This window comes from Cyprinodon tularosa, unplaced genomic scaffold (assembly GCF_016077235.1).
Source record: "Cyprinodon tularosa strain WSP-4 unplaced genomic scaffold, ASM1607723v1 ctg108, whole genome shotgun sequence".
NCBI lineage: Eukaryota > Metazoa > Chordata > Actinopteri > Cyprinodontiformes > Cyprinodontidae > Cyprinodon > Cyprinodon tularosa.
In genome coordinates, this window is record NW_024037871.1 from 252,067 (window position 1) to 269,837 (window position 17,771).

General features: G+C 37.8%; 1 protein-coding gene across 1 annotated transcript; it reads right to left on the reverse strand.

The window, feature by feature from the left end:
- On the reverse strand, nt 1-7,837 carry LOC119787144 (sialic acid synthase-like). Its single transcript, XM_038290801.1, has 4 exons — nt 7,638-7,837; nt 1,528-1,743; nt 1,358-1,457; nt 1-221 (listed from the first exon to the last, which is right to left on the reverse strand). The coding sequence occupies exons 1-4, from the start codon at nt 7,767-7,769 to the stop codon at nt 16-18; spliced, it is 654 nt and encodes a 217-aa protein (XP_038146729.1). The 5' UTR covers nt 7,770-7,837; the 3' UTR covers nt 1-15.
- Between the last annotated feature and the right edge of the window lie 9,934 nt (nt 7,838-17,771).

A 17,771-nucleotide genomic window follows, 5' to 3' on the forward strand; every position in this document is an offset into this window, starting at 1 on the left:
CAATGGAGGACTGCCCTATATTGATATATTGATACGCTGAATAATCATGCACAATAAGCTATTTACCGTGATCACTCTGAGGTTGACATCTTCAGGGTCCAGAGGGTATGTGCTGGTGCACTGCAAGATGGTGAAGTTTTCATTGTGCTGCTTCACTGTCTTGTACACCTGACGGATTGTCTCCATTGACTGCATCCCAGTGGACACAACCATGGGACGGCCTGATAAGAGAATAAGAGCTTAATCAGCCCTTTTTCAGTGCCATATACGGTACATAAGAAAACATATTATCAGATGATATTTAATAGTCATGGTGGCTTCTCAAAGTGCTCCCTTTTTGTTTACCTGTCAAACATTGCATATAAAAAACACATTGTATCTTCAGACATAGATAACATGAGCAAATGCAAACAGCTGATCTTATATCTTTCTTTTTCGGTGGGACACATTTTGCTGCTGATTGATAACTTATTTTTCTCTTCATGTTGTCAGACAAGTTACAATTAAAGGTATAGTGAGGAGGATGTTCGTTTTCTTCTGGATCATCAAAATAATTGTTCCTCCTAATTGTCAAACATGCTGGTGATATGTTTCCATAAGGGTGTCCTACTTGCCTGTCCCCATTTTCACTTACAGGTGGTGACAATGACATAGTGGAAAAATTGCAAATCTTCTTTTGGACAGTAAGTTTTTTTTGAGTGATGCAGACAGCAACAAAAAATGTGCTTGTGCATGCTCTAGCATGCCTTTAATAGGTGTTCTCTCTCAGGAGCCGTTACAGTCTTGTGCATGTGCATTTTTTGTCGAGAGGGAGGATCTTTTTCAAAATTCGCTGAAATCCTTCACAATTCCTTTAAGTAATTCGTTGTTTCTAAAGATCTGGGTGTCATTAGGCCTGGGTGCAGCTTGTGAGCTTCATTTTCCAGAGGTAAATCACATTAAAAGTCTTTTTTAAAAGGTTTTACATGTGACCAAGTTGGTAAGGAAGGCTATTTAACTCAATAAATGGGGAAAAAACTGTCAGCCTACTGTCCATAAGACAAGCTACTAGACACTCTTTCTCTTACGATCCTCAGCCATTTTCAAAGAACCGTGGTGAGAAAGGTGAGCTTCAATGACTGTCTGAAACCATAGCACACCACACATATACACGTGAAAGTGTATATGCGCAGAAAAACATAGGACGAGTACATAGGATGGCCTTACGTAAACATATCACCAGCATTATTGACAATTAGGAGGACCACTTCTTTTGATAATCCACCAGGATATAAAAGATCATTCTCTGTACCTTTAAGTTTTTAAAATTCAACATAAAATTCCAACACTTGGCTGATTAGTTGCATTTGGTTCTCACCTTTCTTGGCTGTCTTCTCAAGATATGGAAAGTTGTCGGCATCTGCAGATGCTACTTTGATAAAAGGGACATTGATTTCATGGAGAAACTCCACAGCCATCTGAAACGTACAGATACAGGTTAAAGCTCTGATCAGATAAATCATGAGCTTTTAATCAAAAGTCTGTTACCTCGTCCATCCCTGAGGCAGTGAAGAAGATCCCCACTTCTGTTGCATATTTCTGCAGCTCCCTGTACTGCTCATGGCTGAATTCTAGGTGGCGCTTATGTTCACCATAAGTTTTCCCCCAGGAGTTCTTGGAGGTGTATGGACGCTCCAAGGCCTGCTTGTTAAACCTCACCTCCAACTCACTTTTCTGGAATTTGGCACAATCAGCACCACAGTCCTATAAAAGAGGAGGCAAAACATATAAAACATACATGTTGGATTTTATATTTGTTGTTATATTTTCAATAAATCTACAGCTTTGCAATAAAAAATACATATATATTATGAGGCATATATAATACATGTATATTATGAGGTTCCTTCCACAAGTAAGGAACATGTGACTTTTAAAAAAGCAAGTATGCAAATGATAAGCAAACTTAAAGGGGAACGCCGTTTTTTTTTTACATTTGGCCCTTGATTGGCCCTTTTTAACTTAGAAAAAGCTAGACCTACCAAGAAAAAACATACAGTGTCATGACATCATTATGTGTCAATTTGAGTTATGTGTGAGTTTAGTGTTGTGCATTTCTGACTTAAAAAAAAAAGAAAACTTAAACCAACTTTTTCTCTCTTTAATCTAAACATTTACTAAAGCTATAAATGGTATATTTGAAATTTTGGTTTCTAGTGTTCTTGATTTTTATTTCTTTTATTTTTGCTCCATTTTCTTGCTTTAGTCCTGTCTGTGTACAACGGAGTATTAGGGCCGAACAAAAAGAAAAAAAAAATTATGAGAATAAAGTCGTAATATTTAGACTTTAATCTGGTAATATTAGGAGTCTAATCTCGTAATATTATGACTGTATTCTCCTAATGAGAGTCTAATTCTAAGTCTCTAATATTACGACTTTATAATAGTATGTCCTTAGACTTAGACAGATTTATTTGGTCATTTTGTATACACGAGTGTATACAAAAAAAAATTCCATTTAGAACAGCTCTAGACAATTTCATTTTTTAAAGTACAGCCTTGAAAACAGTATTAAGAACATTAAAAACAGTAATATAAACATATATATAACATATATTTACAGTTCTAACATTATTTTTTTTAAAATAAAATAACCCATTTTAAACAACATTTAGCAGTCTAATGGCAGTGGGGAAGAAATCATCTTTAATGTTAGTATTTTGATGTGAATAATTAACCAGTGTTTTTGTTGTCAAGCAATTGTTAATGTATGAAAAATGAAAAAGTTTTGAATATTGAGAGTGTTACTGCTGCCACTGTCTGTATTATAGGGGGAAAAAATGGTAGGGGATGGCCATAGATTAGCTAAGGGTGGCCAAGGCCACCCCTGGCCCCCCATCTAGCTCCGCCCCTGCTGGTCAGAATGCTCTCCATGGTGCTTCTGCAGGGTGTATACAGGAAGGAGGAACTTTAATTTAATGCTTTTTAATGCTCTTAGAAATAATGTTAATACCATTATATATATAAATAAATATGTAAATATATATATATATATATATAATGGCATTAACATTATTTCTAAGAGCATTAAAAAGCATTAAATTAAAGTATATATATATATATATATATATATATACATATAAAAAAAAAAAAAAAAAAAAAAACTGTTTTCTCACCCCTCGTGGGGTGGTATGTGTCATCCTCAAGCTCGGGTCCTCTACCAGAGGCCTGGGAGTTTGAGGGTTCTGCGCAGTATCTTAGCTGTTCCTAGGACTGTGCTCTTCTGGACAGAGACCTCTGATGTTTTACCTGGAATCTGCTGTAGCCACTCTCCCAGTTTGGGGGTCACAGCCCCCAGTGCTCCAATTACCACTGGCACCACTGCTGCTCTCACTTTCCACATCTTTTCTAGCTCCTCCTTCAGTCCTTGGTATTTCTCAAGCTTCTCGTGTTCTTTCTTCTTGATGTTGCTGTCGCTTGGGATTGCCACATCTATCACTACTGCCTTCTTCTGCTGTTTGTCGATCAACACAATGTCTGGTTGGTTAGCCATCACCATATATATATATATATATATATATATATATATATATATATATATATATATATATATATATATATATATATATATATATATACATATATATAAACGCGGCCAAATCCTTCGCAATCTTTACCATCGACAGGCTGTAGCCATATCCTCAAGGCACAGAAATTTTATCTTTACGATCAACCTGAAGCAGTTTCACGCAAACACGTGGAACCAGTTAAATCTGATATATTTGACTTTTTTTTTTTTCCTTTTATATAAAGCATTTTAAATGCAATGATAATGAAATTTAATGAATGATAATGCCAATTAAGGCCTTAATTTAAAAATTAATAATTTAATGACTTTTAAAGATTTTCTGACTCGCAGAAACCCTGTTCTGTAAAAGGTGCTGAGGATGGGTGGGGGCAGGTGGGCTCTCCTCATCCTTTGCAAGAAGTATATGCGCTTTTGTACCCTTTTGATCAGAACATATTCACGTAATTCTCCTACTTTATTTACTTTATTATCATAACGTTACAGCCTGTTAAAAATAAAATCTCTAATAAGACTACTCTGCTACTATGCACACCTCCCCGCTGACAGTCCGCACTCCCAAAGACAGATTGTCAGACTCCACTGGCGAGAGGACCGTACAAGCATTAAATAGCGAATCTGCAGCTCTACCCGGTGGATTTAAGAATGCATCCTTCACTGGTACAGCTTTTTATCATTTTATGTAAGATATTTTATTATTATTTTTTAATGGACGCTTACAGGTGCTGGTCATAAAATTAGAATATCATGAAAAAGTAGATTGATTTCAGTAATTCCATTTAAAAAGTGAAACTTGTATATTATATTCATACATTACATACAAACTCATATATTTCAGATGTTTATTTTGTTTAATTTTGATGATTACAAATGACAACAAATGAAAATCTCAAATTCATCATATCAGAAAATTAGAATATTGTGAAAAGGTTCAAAATTGATGGCCCCTGGTGCCACACTCTAATCAGCTAATTAACTCAAACCACCTGCAAAAGCCTTTAAATGGTCTTTCAGTCTAGTTCTATAGGCTACACAATCATGGGGAAGACTGCTGACTTGACAGTTGTCCAAAAGACGACCATCGACACCTTGCACAAGGAGGGCAAGACACAAAAGGTCATCGCTAAAGAGGCTGGCTGTTCACAGAGCTCAGTGTCCAAGCACATTAATAGAGAGGCGAAGGGAAGGAAAAGATGTGGTCGAAAAAAGTGTACAAGCAAGAGAGATAACCGCACCCTGGAGAGGATTGTGAAACAAAACCCATTCAAAAATGTGGGGGAGATTCACAAAGAGTGGACTGCAGCTGGAGTGAGTGCTTCAAGAACCACCACACACAGACGTATGAAAGACATGGATTTCTGCTGTCGCATTCCTTGTGTCAAGCCACTCTTGAACCACAGACAGCGTCAGAAGCGTCTTGCCTGGGCTAAAGAGAAACAGGACTGGACTGCTGGTGAGTGGTCCAAAGTCATGTTCTCTGATGAAAGTAAATTTTGCATTTCCTTTGGAAATCAAGGTCCCAGAGTCTGGAGGAAAAGAAGAGAGGCACTTCATCCACGTTGCTTGAAGTCCAGTGTAAAGTTTCCACAGTCAGTGATGGTTTGGGGTGCCATGTCATCTGCTGGTGTTGGTCCATTGTGTTTTCTGAGGTCCAGGGTCAACGCAGCCACATACCAGGAAGTTTTAGAGCACTTCATGCTTCCTGCAGCTGACCAACTTTTTGGAGATGCAGATTTCATTTTCCAACAGGACTTGGCACCTGCACACAGTGCCAAAGCTACCAGTACCTGGTTGAAGGACCATGGTATCCCTGTTCTTAATTGGCCAGCAAACTCTCCTGACCTTAACCCCATAGAAAATCTATGGGGTATTGTGAAGAAGAAGATGCAATACACCAGACCCAACAATTCAGAAGAGCTAAAAGCCACTATTAGAGCAACCTGGGCTATCATAACACCTGAGCAGTGCCACAGACTGATCGACTCCATGCCACGCCGCATTGCTGCAGTAATACAGGCCAAAGGAGGCCCAACTAAATACTGAGTGCTGTACATGCTCATACTTTTCATGTTCATACTTTTCAGTTGGCCAACATTTCTATAAATCCTTTGTTTTTATTGGTCTTCAGTAATATTCTAATTTTCTGATATGATGAATTTCAGATTTTCATTTGTTGTCATTTGTAATCATCAAAATTAAACAAAATAAACATCTGAAATATATGAGTTTGTATGTAATGTATGAATATAATATACAAGTTTCACTTTTTAAATGGAATTACTGAAATCAATCTACTTTTTCATGATATTCTAATTTTATGACCAGCACCTGTATATGGTATCCTTTAAGGACCGCAAATATTTTTTTTTTACAGCAATCGTCATTTTAGGACAGCTCTAACCGCTGAGGATGATCTATTTTCAGAGACACACTAAAGACTCATTATTGCATAAATAACTGTATTGAACGGTAAAGTTAACAGTCGCCATTTACAAAATAACCAAAGGAGTTAAATTACAACTTTTTCAACCAACCCGTTCGTCTGAGACAAAGTGTCTCATTAGCTTTTTTTTCTTTCTTTCTTTTTTATTATAAGATTATTTTTAAGCTGAACTACAAACTACTTTTACATTTAAAACGCAAAAGTTATGCACATGAATGCGCGCGGGCGGGAATCAGTCGTTCTGCGTATTTTATCTTTGTTTTTTACTCATTCAGATTTTATCAATTACCCACGACAAAGGGCGTTTTTTGAAATCCTTGATATGTTTAAGTTAGTTAAAAAAGAAAAGAAAAGCGGCGGGCGGAGCCAGCCTTTTAGAGCGTTATCATCGCATCAAATGGTCGTTATGAGCGGTTATCAGTCCCATAAAATAGTTTTTCTATTTATCACCGAATAAAACCGTAACGCTAAGGTAATTCCTTTTTTACCTGTCTAATTAATTCATGTATGTATGTGAACATAATTGTAGCAGCTCTACATCTATTGTAAAAATAAAAATAAAATAACGTCGATAGTTCATTATCTAACATATCCTGTAAACTGAGGTGTTTTTTTTAACACTATATTAAATCCGTGTGGCTGAAACCTGTGAAATTCACTCAAAGAACAACTTTAAAACGCAGTTTTTCTTTTAAGACGGTAGGCTGTAAATAAAGTACATAAAAAGTAGTAGGTATATAAACTGAATATATATATATATATATATATATATATATATATATATATATATATATATATATATATATATATATATATATATATATATATATATATATATATATAAAGCTATAGGACCGACATCAGGAAATGGTTACAGAGAAGGAAATAAAAAACTAGAACAGCAGATGTGAACATTCTGTACAATTAGTCACATACAGAAGCAGCTTTTAATTAATATGCTCCAAAAATCTGCAATAAACTCCAAGAAAAATATGAAAGTATTTTAAGAAACTCTTAATTTTAGCATTTTTACACTGTTCACCTCTTTTTACCCTTACATTTAATTTCATATGTAAATATAGTATAGCGTACAACTGTGTCTATTGTGCTCGAACGAAAAACCCATCAGTTACAGGGCGTGCCATTAATTCTATACCAAAAGAGGTCCAACATCTCAACAAAAAGAATAAAGATACCTCTGTGAACCCCATTATTGTCAGTACAAGTAAAATAAAAATAAACGAATGATGATATTAACAATAATAATAAGTTAAAAAAAAGAAGAGAAATTTTATTTACAATTAGTCTGATTTTTTTTAGCTTTTTTTTTTTTACTCTCAGGGGATTTTTTTTGAATGAATAATGTTTATATATACATGGATAAGAGCTGCATTTAGGAACAGTTTTGTCTCTTCGTAAAATATTTTTGCTTTACAAACAAAATTTTGAATTACTAGTCTTCATTGTGAATCTTAAACGTGTTTAATTTCATTAACTACATCCAGAAATTTTGAATAATAAAATGCATTTAGAATGTCAAAGAAAAAAAATGTATACAATACAAAAATTGCCAGGTATAATCAAAACAGACTTACATGTATGAAATGATTTGAAAAAAAAAACCCTCACCTTTGCCATTTTAATCATTTTCTTGGCTATCTCGATGTCTCCCTGGTGGTTCTGTCCAATCTCAGCTATGATGAAGCATGGATGGTTCCCTCCGATCATCCGGCCAGGGCACAGCTCAAACTCCACAGGCATCTTGGTGGTAAAGGGGGAAATAAATGCTGCTGATGGATGCAAATATTGCAGGAAAGTGCAGTTGGCAAGTCAAGGTCTAAGTGGAAGATAGGTCTAACTGAAATAAAGGATATATCAGATGTCACTAGCTCCGCCTTTTTCACCGGATGTGTTTCTACTTCTACGTGGCACACTTCTGTCATCAGTAGCCTATTCTGACAGGCAATCTGAAATTAAACTCAACGAAAATAGAAGAAAAGAGAAATGCTTAATTACTTTCCTGAAAAGTAGCAGAAGCAAACTGAAATTGCCAACAGAAACGAATGTCATGAAATAGTAAGAGACAGAAAAAGCCCAATACCTGCTCTAAAAGTTTTAAGAATCTAGCTAAAGTTGACAATATAAAACCTGCTGAGATCTAATAAATGAGCACAAACAGCTGAAAAATAGTATGGAGAAACTGGGATCTTATTTAGTTAAAGAAAAAAATATAGTGTTTTAAGGATAGTGACTGAAATGTTGAAGAATATGGTTTTGAGTAAGGAGCTAAGTTTGAAATTGTTGAAATGTTAAGAACTGTCATAACTGTTGGAAAGAAATACAAATATAGAAGTTTAGAACATTTAGAAACAGACTACATTAGAAGCTTAGTTAATGTGTTGAAAAGTTGAAGAAATGTGAAATATGGGCAGAAACTCACAGCAGCTGAATTGGAATGCCAGCAAAATTTAAATAAATCTTTTCCATTAATATGAAATCACAATTTGGTTTCTGAAGTTTATTATTTCAGAGTGCCTAACCATATCTAATTTCAACTAGTGAAAATATTGTGTTTTATGGGTTTCATTTTGCACATTTAATTATTAGCATACCTTGACGTTTTGATTTAATTAACACATTTGAGCCTCCCACGTTACAAAGAACAGCAACCACCACTGAATACAGACGTATCCTCCTATGATGTAATCTCCTCAAAACAGGTCAAAATGAGCCCTGCTCTATTGTACCTTATGCTGGTAAAGATTCTCAGTCATCCTGGTCACAGTCATTCCAAAAAAGTAAAAAAACACACCACTGGATTTTTGTTTACCAAGTTGAAGATGTTTCACTTCCCATCCAGGAAGCTTTTTCAATTCAAAATGTCTGGATTAGCATTGAGATCCAAGCTTTATAGAGCAGCTCAATAAAGCCTGGGCTTTGGTTTAGAAAATATGCAAACTCTATCTTCTGTCTTACCCTGGATTAGACCCTGAAACACTAGTGGAAAAAAACTAAATTTTTTTTGCAACAGTTCCCACCCTGTAATCCTTGTCAGACTGGTTTTTCTTGTTTAAAAAGTTTTCATTCATCATGTTTGTTCATAGTCAAACTGATCAGATGTTTCTTCACTGTTTTTTTTTTTAGCTTTTTCTATTATACACACACAACTACGTTGCATCAATTCCAATTCAGCAGATGTCTTTTTATTACCATTAAACATGTTGACATTTAAATTATGTATTTTATACTAGTTCAGTGCTTCTGCTGATCCCTCAAACTATTCATTACCCAGCCCCCTTGCAAACGTCTGCGTAGGGCCATAGTATGCTGACAACAGACAGTTGATATATGACTTATAATTGAGTTTTTGTTTGCATGTAGGAACATAGTAACACTTTAATGTCAATTTTTCTGTAATGCTTTTGATATGAGGAAGTGTTTCATATGTTTTCAGCATCCTGATTTACTGGTGTCTAAGCCCACCCCTGAATTAAGTTCATTTTCACCTAGAAGCAGTATAATTTTAAAGTATACTTTAAAATGATCTTTTAAATACTTACGTAGAACTGGTCACAATGAAATAAAAAAGTGTATTTAGCATATATTTTGTTTAGGTTATTTATTTTATTGCTTAAGCTGGAGTGAACTACATGGAAAATGTGCAGCAGAGCTTTGAGTTTAATGATTACCATTGATTGAATTAGATCTTAACAATGACAGATTTTAAATCTCAGATTCTTATTTTCTTTTTCTTCTCAGCTTTTTTATTGTCAGTACACTGTCAAAGTACAGAGCAATGAAATAATCTCTCTGCATTTAACCCCATGGGCTGCCATTGTGTAGCGCCTGGAGAGCAGTGTGGGGTCAATGATCTTGCTCAGGGAGCCATAGTGTCAGTCCGTGGGAGTGGGGCTTGAAATTAGAACCTTTGGATTCCAAATGCAATGCCTTGACCACTATGCCACACTCAACATATTCTGCCTGACAAACATTGCTCTTAAACTGTTTAATCTATTGTTAATGTTCTTTATTTCCCTTAGTCAAAGCAATTGACCCACTTAATTTGACCTAAAAAGATTCTAACTAACCCTAACCCTCTACCTTTTAATGGTTATGATAATAGACCTAAAAAAATTGTATGACTTTTTTCCATTTGATGTGGTGGAAACTGTAATATTGGGGCTTTCATTCTTCGGTTCATACACATTAGGTGTAGAGCAGCCGTGGTGATGCTGTAAATGTTAAAATGTTTATTTAGTCTCTCCCAAAAAGGTAAATAAAATAAACTGAAAAAGCTCAGGTCTCATTTAAAGCATGCTGTCAAATCAGCACCATCTCAAACTCAGCTTTTTATGGCTTTTCACCTTGTAAGGATTTATTATTCCACAATAAAGATTATTTGGCTTCAAATCTAAAATTGGAGTTATATTAGCCCAAAATCAACATGCAAAGCTTGGTCTCAGAATAAGTGCAACATTTTTGTTGCTTTCCTTTCATCCAGACTAACCAAATGAAAAACCGATTCACCCTCTCCTCTCTTTTCAGCAGCTCCACCACCAACCAAACAGATGAAGAGGAGGGGTGGGGTGATGCTATTTTACTCAAAAAGAACATTCATAATCATTGTATTAAATTGTGTTTGGACACCTTCAGACAGCATAGGCTTATGATCAAAGTGGGATTTACCATGTTTTTTTAACAAAGTCATTCTTTATTCAAAATGAATTAATTGCAGTCCCAATCCATTTCCATCCATTTTTTTTTTGCTCTGGAGCAGAAACCTCCTTTAGTCTGTGACTATTGAGCAGCTCCAAGTAAGTATGGTATTCCTAAGGTTTCAACCGGGGGCAATGTCACATCAAATACTAGGGAGGCTAAACCTCCCCTGTACATTTTGTAAAATTTTTGGTAAAATATGTATTGTCATACTGCATAAGTGCTTTTATTAAACTGCTTTAAATATGCAATAAAATGCAGCTGATTTCATTAGTAAACACCTCAACAGCTCAGCTGTAGAGAATCCCTATGGGATGCAGAAACTGGCAGAGTTTAAGAACTTGATAAGTTACTAGATGAACTTTTGACTTTCTAAAGACTACTCACAATCAGTGTTGGGCATGTTACTTTGAAAAAGTAATTAGTTTTATTTACTAGTTACTCCACAATAAAAGTAACTGAGTTACTAACTGAGTTACTCCACAATAAAAGTAACTAGTTACTTGTAAAAGTAACTATTGTGTTACTTTTGAGTTTCTCGCCCCCGTAACCCTCACCACCCAGCCCCCACCTTCTCGACGTGTGTTTCAAAAGCCAGCTGAATAGAGTGGATGACAAAGACAAGAACCTGCAGAGAGTTTGGCATTTATTGCAACTCAACGTAAATGACATCAGGGGGGAACGCGATGTGAAGTTTTTTAACAGGGCATTCAGATCTGGTGAGTATATGAAATTAAAGGAATAGTACACCCAAAACATGATTAGCCTTCATTTTCTACTCACCCCCATGCTGAACAACACTCTGGAGTACATTTTTGATATCTCAAATGCATCTGGAGATCTGGGAGGCTTCTTGCTGTCTGCTGACATTCAAATAATGGAGGTCTATGGTGCCCGAGGCAGAAAGGTCCATAAAAGTCCACAAAAAACGTGTCAATATTCCTCCATACTGCTCGTCCAATGTATTCCAAGTGTCCTGAGTGGGTAGCGTCCATAATTTACTCGAAACAAAGTCATTTAGAATGTTTTTAGAGCATAAACAGTAGTGTATAGGATTTCCTAAAAGTGCGTGCCTGCGAGTTCACGAGCCTACGGAAACTGCGGCAGACCAAGCCAGATGAAAGTGCGCATTCAGCGTCTGCTCTGCCGATAATGCAAGCGTAGAAGAAGAAATGTGCTGTTTACCTGTGCAAAGAAAGAAACAATGAAAGAAAAATGTCTGAGGACTTCAGTGTTGAGGAAGAGCATGAGTTCTTTGCCGAGCTGAATGCGCACTTTCACTTTCGTTTGGATTGTTATAGATACTGCAACATCTATCTATCCATCTATCTATCTAGATGTATACTCTGTGTGTGAAATAAAATATGGATCTCCATCCCTGCCACAAAGGCCATCAAATAATGTTTAAGATAAAAAATACAGTAGGTTGAAAAGGCAGAGTATCCATCCATCCATCCATCCATCCATCCATCCATCCATCCATCCATCCATCCATCCATCCATCCATCCATCCATCCATCCATCCATCCATCCATCCATCCATCCATCCATCCATCCATCCATCCATCCATCCATCCATCCATCCAGATTTCTCCCTTTCTCCATATAGGCTATCATTTGTTCGTTCGCGCTCTCCGTTAGTTCCCCTGTGGCGCGAGCACAGGGCGACTGTTGCGTGCCTTTAGCGAGCATGCGCGTTTCCTGTCGCTTGCGTGGTGAATCGTGCCGCCTGCGCTGTGCGGAGATGCAGGGGAAACCGTATCTGATGGGGAAACGCAGCTCGACGTAACACCGGTATTTCCATCTGGAAAACGCTGTTTTGCTGCTGGATCCTCCTCACTCTCCATCTCTCTGTGTGTGCTGTACATTAACACCCACCAGCAGAAACACCCACCTACCCAACTGACAGACGGAACCTCACTATACATCAGCCATTCTAATCCTCCCCTCTCTCATGACCAGTGTTGGGCACGTTACTTTGAAAAAGTAATTAGTTATAGTTACTAGTTACTTCTCCCAAAAAGTAACTGAGTTACTAACTGAGTTACTCCCCAATAAAAGTAACTAGTTACAAGTAAAAGTAACTATTGCGTTACTTTTGCGTTTCTCGCCCCCGTAACCCTCACCACCCAGCCCCCACCTTCTCGCGGTGTGTTTCCAAAGCCAGCTGAATAGAGTGGACGACAAAGACAAGAACCTGCAGAGAGTTTTGCATTTATTGCAACTCAACGTAAATGACATCAGGGGGGAACGCGATGTGAAGTTTTTTAACAGGGCATTCAGATCTGGTGAAATTAATAACTGGGGGTGTCTAATTCTGAAATCCTGTGTGTTTGGGTTGTTATAGATACTGCAACATCTATCTATCTATCTATCTATCTATCTATCTATCTATCTATCTATCTATCTATCTATCTATCTATCTATCTATCTATCTATCTATCTATCTATCTATCTATCTATCTATCTATCTATCTATCTATCTATCTATCTATCTATCTATCTATCTATCTATCTAGATGTATACTCTGTGTGTGACATAAAATATGGATCTCCATCCCTGCCACAAAGGCCATCAAATAATGTTTAAAATAAAAAATACAGTAGGTTGAGAAGGCAGAGTATCCATCCATCCATCTGTCCGTCCATCCATCCATCCATCCAGATTTCTCCCTTTCTCCATATAGGCTATCATTTGATCATTCACGCTCTCCATAGTTCTCCTGTGGCGCGAGCACAGGGCGACTGTTGCGCGCCTTTAGCGAGCATGCGCGTTTCCTGTCGCTTGCGCGGTGACTCGTGCCGCCTGCGCTGTGCGGAGATGCAGAGGAAACCGTATGTGATGGGGAAACTTAGCTCGACGTAACACCGGTATTTACATCTGGACAACGCTGTTTTGTTGCTGGAGTCATCCTCACTCTCCATCTCTCTGTGTGTGCTGTACGTTAACACCCGCCAGCAGAAACACCCACCTACCCAACTGACAGACGGAATCTCACTATACATCAGCCATCCTCCCCTCTCTCATGACAAGGCGCGCACCTCTGGATGACCTAAAAAATAATCTTTAATATCTCTTAAACAAAAGTAGCACAAACAATATTTTTTTCTGCATAAATCTTCACTAACGTTGCACTAACCATTCAGTCTATTTGCAGAGTTTTTTGACGTGGGTGGGGTTTCAGCTTCACGCAGCTGCGCACGAGTCCTATCATGAAAAAAGGTTCATTGTGCGACCTGAGTAACGCGCAGTAACGGGGTGTCTGCAATGGTAACTGCGTTATAGTTACAGTCAAAGTAATTAGTTAGATTACTCGTTACTAAAAGAAGGTAACGGCGTTAGTAACGCCATTACTTTCAACGCCGTTAGTCCCATCACTGCTCATGACAAGGCGCGCACGAGTCCTATCATGAAAAAAGGTTTATTGTGTGACCTGAGTAACGCCCAGTAACGGGGTGTCTGCAATGGTAACTGCGTTATAGTTACAGTCAAAGTAATTAGTTAGATTACTCGTTACTAAAACAAGGTAACGCCGTTAGTCCCATCACTGCTAAACACTGAGGGAGATAATTACACCTGAAGAGCAACTGTGATAGTTTTGACTGGTTTTTCAGTCCACCAGAAAGCCTGCAGTCTCTGCGTCCATTTGAAGCCAAGGTATTACTTCTCGTTTTGTTGTTTTTTTCTCTTTCCTCTCACTGGACAAAGAATATGGACGGTCCTCTATTGTAACAGAAAATAGGAAATAGAAAGATCTATGGTTCTTTTTGCCTGTTCGCCACCGACAACACCTTTTCAGATAAAGGAAAAATCCATGAGGTTTGCAGATTTGTACCTGTTTACCTAATCCAATCAAAAAAGGTAATAAAACATGGCATCTCCCATAGGGAGCCCCATGTATCTATAAACTACTTAGTCTAAGCTATGTGAAGGCTTATATTTTTGAAGTAATGTTGTAAGACCTTCACAAAATATTTATAATTTATAAATAAGCAAACCTTCATTTTGCAAATAAAATGTGAAATTTGTTATACTGTCCCTTTAAAGCTACAGTGTGTAATTTTCAGCGACATCTAACGTCCAGACTGCAGACCGCAGGAACATGAACATCTCCCCCCCACCGCTTCTCCCCCCCAACAGTACGGCGAGCGTTACGGGACAAAATGTCTTCCACGACGTCCGCATCACCTACCTTCTCAAGTGATGAGGTTTGTTTACATAGATAATTTTACAGATAGTATTTCATTAGTCTGTGTAGGGTATAGATTTCAGTACCGTCTCAGTTCATCTCTCTCAACTTGCCGTAGTTACTTTCGAGCGTAATAGGCGATCTCGCAATCGCTAGTTTGTTGGCTCTGCGCTGCCGTAGCGCAAAGATGTCTGCCTCCATGGCTGCGAGACCCGCTCCTATGTAATTATAAATAACGAATTCTAAGGCAACGCAAATATTAAGGTTAAGAGGCTGAGCTCGTAGATGATGATAAAATAACATAGTTATGTATAATATATTACATTTCTGACTGTATATCCCTGTAATTATTACACACTGTAGCTTTAATAAGAACAAGAATGGCAGATGATCACAAATAGGGGAAATAATAATATAGCAACGACACACACACACACACACACACAAAAAAAAAAACAGCTGACCAAACGTAGAGTTATTCCATATTTTGTCATAGAAACAATCAGAGGGAAATCATGTTTGAAGAGGCACGAGAGAGCAAGAGGGAGAGAGTGAGTGAGTGCGAGACAGAGAGAGGCAAGGAGGGAGAGAGAAAAATGGTAAGGATACATGGAGAGGAGCCAGAAAGAAATTGAATAGATGGAGGAAGGTGAGATGGAGGAGAGAAGGAAGACAAGCAAAGGATAAGGAGGTGAGGAGTGCAAACATAAAGGTGGCACTGAGTAGAAAGGAACAGCGTGTTCCCATTATTCCCAACTCAACCACCTGCTCATTCACAGTGAAACCGCTGCCTTAAGCAGGATGCTTCTATGAGCTCTGATCATCATGTTTGGGTCTGGTTTTTTTTAGACTCGACTGGCTTATTTTAAACACCCAAACTCCAATGTCTTCTATAAAATCCTAAGCTAATGAAACCTAAAGTAGATATGAAAGGCTTTACCAAACAACATGCCCTATAGAATAGGGTGTTCTAGTTTGTTAGCAGTTTTCATGAAGACATTGTGCCAGCTTTAGCTCTCATAGGTATGGCTGTCCATGTACATTAACTAGAACAAGCCATAAACAGAACTCTCCTTCTACCTTATTTATACATCTCTAGTTCTTGTCCCTCGTTGGCCTAATCAATTTATAACTTTCTGTTCTGATGGGTCATTGCCTTAATATTGTCTTTCTGGCCTCTTTCTCAGCTTTTTTAGAATATGCTTTTCTCTTTTTTCTAAAATTGTTCAAGACTTTTCAAAAATTTAATTAGTTAAAGGCAGGAAATTAATGAGGTGAATAGTTTTCAAACTACAGTATTTGCAATATGTAATGGACTCTTTCAAGGTTGCCTGGTAAACTTAAAGGTGTAGTGGAGGATTTTCTTTTTCCGGGTGGATCATCAAAATAAGTGGTCCTCCTAATTTTCTATCATTCAGTTCAATTCAGTTTATTTATATAGCGCCAATCCACAACACATGCCATCTCAAGGCACTTTACAATTTACCAGAATATATATTCAAATTGATTCAAAGTTTTCTAAGGAAAACCAGTTGATAGCATTGACTCATCGACTCGAAGGCAATCCCTCACACTAAGCATGCTTGTAGCAACAGTGGAGAGGAAAAACTCCCTTTTAACAGGAAGAAACCTCCAGCAGAACCAGGCTCAGTGTGAGCGGCCATCTGCCGAGGCCAACTGGGGTTCAAGGAGACAGAAGCAGAGATACAAAAGGTGGGCCCGTCCAGGAAACACACAGCCAGGCAGACAATTTCTGAGCCAGCTCCTATGTCAGAGGATGAAGAGAGCACATCCAGCCAGTCACAGTCAGAGAAACAGGACTACACTTAAAAACAGGCCAATCTGAAACATCTATGAACAAAGGTGTTGATGGCAGCAGCACAGCTGATATTTCTTTCAAGGATGGTGTCACAGCCAAACAGGAACAGATGAGGCAAAACTACCATGAGTAAAAGCAGAGAGACCATAACATTAGAGATTGAACTAACAAATTCTGCAGAGTAGGAGAATAGAGATAGAATGAAGCAGAATGATGAAAAAGGCTCCCTATGTCCTCCAGCAGTCTAAGTCTATAGCAGCATAACTATAGAGATAGCTCAGGATAACCTGAGCCACTCTAACTATAAGCTTTATCAAAAAGGAAAGTTTTAAGCCTAGCCTTAAAAGTAGACAGGGTGTCTGCCTCACGGACTAAAACTGGTAGTTGGTTCCACAGGAGAGGAGCTTGATAACTAAAAGATCTGCCTCCCATTCTATTTTTAGAAATTCTAGGAACCACTAGTAAACCTGCAGATTGCGAGCAAAGTGCTCTGTTAGGAACATAAGGAACAATCAGATCTCTGATGTAAGATGGAGCTTGGCTATTTAAGGCTTTATATGTGAGAAGGAGGATTATAAAATCTATTCTGGATTTCACAGAAAGCCAATAAAGAGAAGCTAGGCTAGGAGAGATATGATCTCTCTTTTTAATTTTCATCAGAACTCTGGCTGCAGCATTTTTGATAAGGGATTTCAATAACAGGTCCTGATCAAAAACAACACAGAGTGCCTCAGGTAGGTTCTGGAGATCTTCCAGCACAACATGATGATGGCGGTAGAAACTGGGTGAAGGTGGAGCTGATTTAGAGTGGGTCGCAGAGACTCAGGGACAACGCACAGCACCCCGACAGATACTTGTGCCCAGTACTAATCAGCGTCACAATCCTGTAATGAAACCATACAAAAATAAGGAAACCTTGTTAACTGTAAATTTGAAACTGCAGTGTTATGCATTAAAGTAATACTTATGATTGAAAAACATGATCAAAAATCTGTTTTTGTCTGTACATCCAGTGGCTAGCTTTCAGCTCTTAAAATC

Excerpts from the sequence above, each read along its gene's own strand:
- LOC119787144 (XM_038290801.1), bottom strand. The coding sequence starts at position 7,769 with ATGCCTGTGGAGTTTGAGCTGTGCCCTGGCCGGATGATCGGAGGGAAC. Across the intron at positions 1,744-7,637 it reads AAATGATTAAAATGGCAAAG|GACTGTGGTGCTGATTGTGC; the intron begins GTGAGGGTTTTT and ends CCTCTTTTATAG. Across the intron at positions 222-1,357 it reads TGAGAAGACAGCCAAGAAAG|GCCGTCCCATGGTTGTGTCC; the intron begins GTGAGAACCAAA and ends TTCTCTTATCAG.